This window comes from Bidens hawaiensis, unplaced genomic scaffold (genome assembly GCF_021521415.1).
Source record: "Bidens hawaiensis isolate Kalapana, Puna unplaced genomic scaffold, B.hawaiensis_p1.1 tig00009824_1, whole genome shotgun sequence".
NCBI lineage: Eukaryota > Viridiplantae > Streptophyta > Magnoliopsida > Asterales > Asteraceae > Bidens > Bidens hawaiensis.
This window is the reverse complement of record NW_027491734.1, coordinates 547,030-553,758: the sequence shown is the minus strand read 5'-3', so window position 1 is coordinate 553,758 and position 6,729 is coordinate 547,030. Positions and strand designations below refer to the sequence as shown.

Genomic DNA, 6,729 nt, shown 5'->3' with positions numbered 1-6,729 from the left:
AGTCAATTTCTAGATAAAATGGTGTAAAAAGTGATGATTTGTTGATATGTAGAAATCTGAGTTTTTTGGTCAGATTTGAGTTTGTAAATATAGATTTATTTATCAACAAAACAATTGAAATAAATTATGAAAATATTTTCACAGAAACTTCAACATCTCTAGGTGTTTATATATTTTTCTCAAATTTTTAAAGTATGCATAAGGTTTTCAACTAAAATGCTAATTATCAAAGGTATCTAAAACTTACTGTTCAGAGTTTGTAAATGTCAAAATTTCTCAAAAATTGACTACTCAGGATTTGCATACAAGGCCAATTGGGAAATATTCTAGACACTTAAAATGTTCATTAGAAAGAGGAATGAAGTCTAAAACTTCAAAAACAAGAGAGTTATGCTCTTTAGAAGTGGACCTAAAATCTGTCAGTCAAAAACAGATTTGACCTTCGGTTTTATTTTTCACGTTTGGGTAATCAAAACTTCTCTAAAAATTACGAAACCAGTGGGGTTTGAAACTAGACTCTTTGAACTTAATGTTAGACTCAAGAAACGATCAATTTGCATCTGTTATGATCAAAATATTGTTTGAACAAAACAGCATTACAGATTTCATCAGCAACAGCATTCAAGCAACTCATGTAAACATTCAATTTATCGGTTCCAACATTCAACCTAGCATCTAAATATCATTCTAACATAAAATTCATGATTCAAACTCATCAATTTCATACCATATAATGTTCAATTCCCAACCTAGACATCAAAGATTTCATCAAGAGTCGAATTAAACATAAACCATTGAAATCTAACATATCTAAATCGATTACCAACAACATACAAACATCCCACAATAACAATCGACATCAGCAGCTGAGTTTGGATCGAGGTTTAGGTCTGGTCGAGCATAAGAAAGTCGAAAAAATGAAAGTTTCATACCTAGGATCGTTGGAATCGAAGCAAGGATCGCGAATACGAACTCGGTTCTTGGATTGGAGATGATTTGTGGGTGATTAGAGGTTGCAAGTCGATCGAACAGCAGGGAGAGGCGTGAGTTTGCTGCTGTAGATCGAACAGCAGGGAGAGGCGTGAGAGAGTGAGGCTGAGAAATGAAACCCTAGAAATCCAATTCTTCGTTTTTTTTAGAGAAACAAAATCAGAGAAATGGAAATGGTTTATTTCCATTTCTCACCTCTTTCTTTCATAAACAAACAAGAGAATTCTTTCCAATTCCATTTCTCACCCCTCAATTCCCTCTACCAAACACCCCCTAAGTGTTTTCTTCATGGTATAGTGATTGCGTAACCAGACGGGGGACTCATTATTACATAATGATCACACATACAAATTAATATTGTTGGTTTTGACATACATGACTTTGCAATTGGGAGCTTACATACAACTTTATTTTTGTTTAACCGAGTGGAGGCATACCAAGAAGTCACCAATTCTGAAATACTCCTTTCCTAGCATGTGTAACTTCAAAGTTCACATTTCATCCATACTTAAAGGTGTTGTATTGTGACCTAACATCTACCTCATGTGCCAACTGGAATTTTCTTTACAATATTTTTTCTCTTCACACGCCAGACAAATTACGCATAGATCGTACAATGTACATAAGAGGTGTTAAGATCATGAGAAATGTTAGATGTCAAATGCCACCAACATTTTTTGAGCATTGTAGATTAGATAAAAACTCTTTTAACACTTGAACATGCTTGGGTGTGAGAAAGTTTAGGATTGTCGTCATCCTCAAAACTCTCTACACTGGTAACTTAGAGACATTGGAGGCCCTGACTGTAAAACTGTATAGAACAAAGCGAACAATACTTGGTTGTTTTGGGACACCAAATGCTAAAGCAACCCTTGTGGCTCCAGGTGTGTGGTTCACTTCAACGAGAACATTGAATCTTTTACATGGATGTGCATAATAAAAAGACAAAAAATTACATGTGGGATACGCTCATTTGGGTTCATTTATAATTAATGTGTTGTGGTGTTTTAGGTATGGATGAAATGAAAACTCCACAGTTAAGTGCCGTGTCCATATCTGAGCAATCATTGTGGCCCGTATGTATATGAACCCCTACAAGGACAATGAGACCTGTTAGAGAGGGGGTGGGGGGGGGGGGGTTTGAAACTAACATTGTTACGCCATAACCAAACTATGAATTACCCCCCCCCCCAGAACAAACAAGATGGATTGATATAGATAGTTGGATAATACATGAATATTTAAAAATACAAAGAATGTTACAATGAAATTGAAAAGTTGATTGTTGAAAACACATGAACTTTAAGCTTCACTTTATAAGATATACATCATCAATAGAGTAAAGTAAATAGTACAACATTTTAAAAAACAATACATCACCTCCAAACCCAAGCCTAGAGTAATGCAATACACACAAAGTCAATGAATATTTATGCTCCTATCTTTATAGCATTCCTTAATATTAAGGAGCAAACACACCTTGTACTTAGTAAAACCAAACCTTAACATTATCTAACACAGGGCCACAAAAATGACCATAATCATGAAGCTTTGTGTGATAATAAGCACTATAAAATGTGATTCGTGTCCGGGTTGAAACCGCTTTAAATTTGAGAACTTCGGTTTTGAACTCACCCTTTCCCCGAGACTCGTGTTTTAGTTTAAGTGTTTCCCTAGCAGCAAAGGCCTCGACCATCATTGATCCATGACAACCGTTCTTTGCATCACCTATAGTGAATGTTAGCCTATAGAACTTATTAGGAACGGTTCGTATGATTTGGGCAATGGCTGTTTCTCGGCCTCCAACCAACTCAATGGCGGATAGCCCCGAAGGTACATTGAAGTGCTTTGAGTCCACGTATTTAACTGGTTTGAGTGATTCGACGATCCATCCGGGTAATGGGGAAATTATGTCGTGTATTTTGGGGAGGAGTAGTACTCCGGTTGAGAAGTTCCTGAAGACGTATGGACCAATTTCAAAGCCACCATTTTTCACCAAGTTTCCTGAAATTGTTAAGTTCGTTAGTTTCGTGTTGTATAAAACACTTTAATGTTCAATCATTAATTTTCAAACAAATTAACATTAAAAAAATGTACAAATTAATTTAGAATACGTATTAAAATGTTAAATTACCGTTAGACCAAATGCTCAGCGATTGGAACTCTTTAATTACTTAAAGAAGTGATATAAAATGGGAAAGATGATCAAATACATTTTACTCTTAACATTAAAACGGTGAGAACCAATTTGCTGTTATTATTAGGTTTATTTTTATAGGTGTTTGTTGTTATTTTTTGTTCGTATATGCTAATTTTCGATTATGAGACGTTATAAGTATTTGCTGATTTATATTTTGTTGTTATTATTATATGTTTTCTTTTGCTGTTATAAGTATTTGTTGGTATTTGTTATTATTTTGGTCTTGATTTTGATTCTTTTGTTGTAATTTTTAGGTTCTTTTCTTTGTTATTATAAATCATTGTTTATTTAGATTGGTACTGTAGTTGGTATTGTTTCCTACGTTCTCATATTTTTATAAATTGAAATTATTTCCTGCATTTTTATGTTAAAGATTAAAATATACATGAACATTCCTCTATAAAATGGTAAGATATATATGCATTAAAATTTAAAAGAGAAATAAGGCAAGATGAAGTCAATGGTCAAAGTTATTAAAGAGTTCATAATTTATTTGTCTGCTCACTTAAACAATCACGTGATGTAACATGGATATGTCATATTTCCTTTTAATGGAATTTGAATTGTGATTATAATATAACCAAATGTATTAAAAAATCATATAAGGCCCTAGGATATTTAATGATTAAGGAGTTAAATTAATTTCGCAAAGGTTGATAAGTAGGATATTATTTCCTTCGTAGGTTAATTAATGGACGTTAAAGACAAACTGGGTTAAAGTATTAACGGAGACTTTAAAATTCTACTCTCACACATAGTAATTTAAGAATTGTTTTTAAATTAAATTAAACGAGGTGAAACCATTTCTTTTATGTGAGATAAAGTAAAAAAAGATAAAAGTGGGACAGCTATGTGAAGTTAAAAAACATGAATATATGCTTCATGATCTAAGATCAAGAAGGTCACGACAAAGTAACGATCTTTAAAGGCTCATATTACTAAAATATACTACTTTTGGTTACAAGCTATAAGCCTATAACCAAAATTACCTATCTTTATTTTATATACAATTTTAACTTCATAAATGTTGATCATCAAATATTAATTATATCTATGAAAGGCACCAACTATGTACGGTTTTAAAAGGTAGTTTAAAATCCCAAATTACTAAATTATATAGTGCATGCATCTTGTTACAAGCGAAAATCATAATCTGACCTATCTTATAATAAATATTGATTTAAGAAATCTTAAGTTCACCCAAATAGAAAACATAATATAATCGATCATGATTATCCATTTTAATATATTTTCCGTGATAAATCATTCTTCAATTCCCCCGCAATGGGCCGAAGAATATTGTTATCACATGCTTGTAGTTATTTTTGTTTTTCTTATTTAAATCCCAATTCCAAACAGTATGCTAGTAATAGAATAAAATTTGTAAATGTTACCTGTTAGTATCATAATTATAACTAAAATGAAAAATTGAATTTTATTAATTTCAGCTTTGACATATATATTAGCCATAATTAATCTCAACTCAGAAAATATGTTTACCAACAGTTTTAAACATAATTTTTTTTTCAGCGATCCTACACTAACTGAAAGTTAACCCCGTTGGTTTTTTGATTATCGATGTTAACTACAAGTCGCAAATCAACAATGTTTTTGCCACATATGGAGTCCACGTCATCAAAAAACTAACGGGATTAACTTTTGGTTTATATGAGATCTCTGGAAATCAAAATTATGTTAAAAGTTACTATTATTAAATCGTAAATCACGACCAATTACCAGGTCAAAATTGGAATTCTTAAAATTCAATTTCCATAATTAAATAGCCACTATATACCTATTTTTTTTCAAAACTAATGCTTCCAAGAAAAATATTTTCAAAAGTGATGGACTTTTTTAAGTATTTGCAAAAATGGTGAAACCGTGGTTTCAAAACACGGGTTGTCTTTTATTTTCTTTAAGTGTGTTAGGTGACTTTTCAGAAAACAAGAAAGTAATAATAAAATAATACAAACCGTGGTTTGAAACCACGGATTGCACCCAACATATAACCTATTTTGTGTTTAATCCGTGGTTTGAAACCGATGTTTGTATTATTTTATTCTTACTTTACTGTTTTCTGAAAACTCACCTGACACACATGAGAAAAAAAAACACAAGCCGTGGTTTGAAACCACAGTTACATCATTTGTGAAAAACCTTAAAAAAGCCCATCACTTTTGAAACAACATTTTTATAAACACTATTTTTGAAAAATTTTCCACTGTATACTCTTTTTACATCTATAAATCTTTTCTTTTTTGTTCTAGAAATTAATCAAGACATTTTTAAGCACGTAACTTTATATGATTATTATATCTATGATCTTAGTTGTTTCTCTTTAAACAAAACAACGCAATTGATAATCATACACATAAGAAATTAAGAAATATATAATACCTGCAGTGTATTTCAAAGGTGTCATCTTTTTTATTGCAATGGCATCTAAAAGAGGGCCACAAGTGGGATCCTCTTGTATCCCAGGATTATGAAAGGCAACCTTGACTATGCTACGAATGGCTTTAAAAGCATAAGCATACGTATCCCCTCCATCTGTGCTGTACAAAGTCTGAATCGGAAGCTCGCCCGAGTGGCCATCTGCTTGCACCATGAGCTTCTCGTCTTGAGCACACGTTCGTGTGGCCGAAAATGTGAGAGAGTATGTTGAATTTGCCTCTACAGGAATGTATTGTGAAATGGACGCTTCGTTACCTAGCCTCGCCGCATGGGTCCCGCGAGGAACGGCGAAGTAGAACCCGCCAGGTTGTGGGCCACCCGAGACGTACTCGACGATGTCCTTGATTTCCCATTTGGGCAAAGAGTGTTTTCCTATGATCAATGTTTTCTTGAGGTTGGATGGTTTTGGACCTAGCTCAAAGTGACCATTTGGAAGCATGCCTACACAATATATTTAGTAAGTTAACTATAAAAATAATAAAAGAAAAATGTATATATTAACTAATATAGGTTTAGTTATCAAGAAATTAAGAAATTAACATACCATCACGGATAGGAGTTGGAAGAGCAAGAACGGCAGTTTGGGCAAAGTAAAGAATAAGTACAAGAGAAATTAAGGAAGACATTTTGAACAAGTACAAAGGAAGTACGGGTGCGGTATTTATAAGTGATTCTACCAATCATTATCCAAAATTATATATATACAAAAATGAATTAAATTCAGAAGGGTGTTAACCTATACAAAGCAAACGAAAGAATAAATATAGATAGCACAGCTAACAACATAGGTTGCGTAATTTTTTTAAGTTGCAAAATTATGTGCATAATAGTTATATTGTTGCCTAGTAATTTATAGTTATTTATTATTTTACATAATTATTTTACTTCATACGTAATTATGACACGAAAGGCCTTTGTATGATTCACACATTAAGCCATCTTTGCACAATAGCCTCCCCTATACATGTACACATGTATGTAGTATGTGTGTGTATGCCTGGTTTCTATGTAATTACGAGAACAAAATAAAGCATTCAGTTTTCAATGTTAAATTTTTTATTTTATATTATAAGAAAATGGTTTAA

The 6,729-nt window shown here is 32.5% G+C and overlaps 1 protein-coding gene across 1 annotated transcript; it reads right to left on the bottom strand.

The window, feature by feature from the left end:
- Positions 1–2,190: 2,190 nt before the first annotated feature.
- Positions 2,191–6,177, bottom strand: LOC143533596 (protein TEEBE-like). Its single transcript, XM_077028317.1, has 2 exons — positions 5,588–6,177; positions 2,191–2,994 (listed from the first exon to the last, which is right to left on the bottom strand). Exons 1-2 carry the CDS (start codon positions 6,081–6,083, stop codon positions 2,477–2,479), a joined length of 1,014 nt encoding a protein of 337 aa, XP_076884432.1. The 5' UTR covers positions 6,084–6,177; the 3' UTR covers positions 2,191–2,476.
- Positions 6,178–6,729: the final 552 nt, after the last annotated feature.

Coding starts and splice junctions, on each gene's coding strand:
- LOC143533596 (XM_077028317.1), bottom strand. CDS start 6,083: ATGCTTCCAAATGGTCACTTTGAGCTAGGTCCAAAACCATCCAACCTC. Junction 2,995..5,587: donor ACCTTTGAAATACACTGCAG/GTATTATATATT, acceptor TAACAATTTCAG/GAAACTTGGTGAAAAATGGT.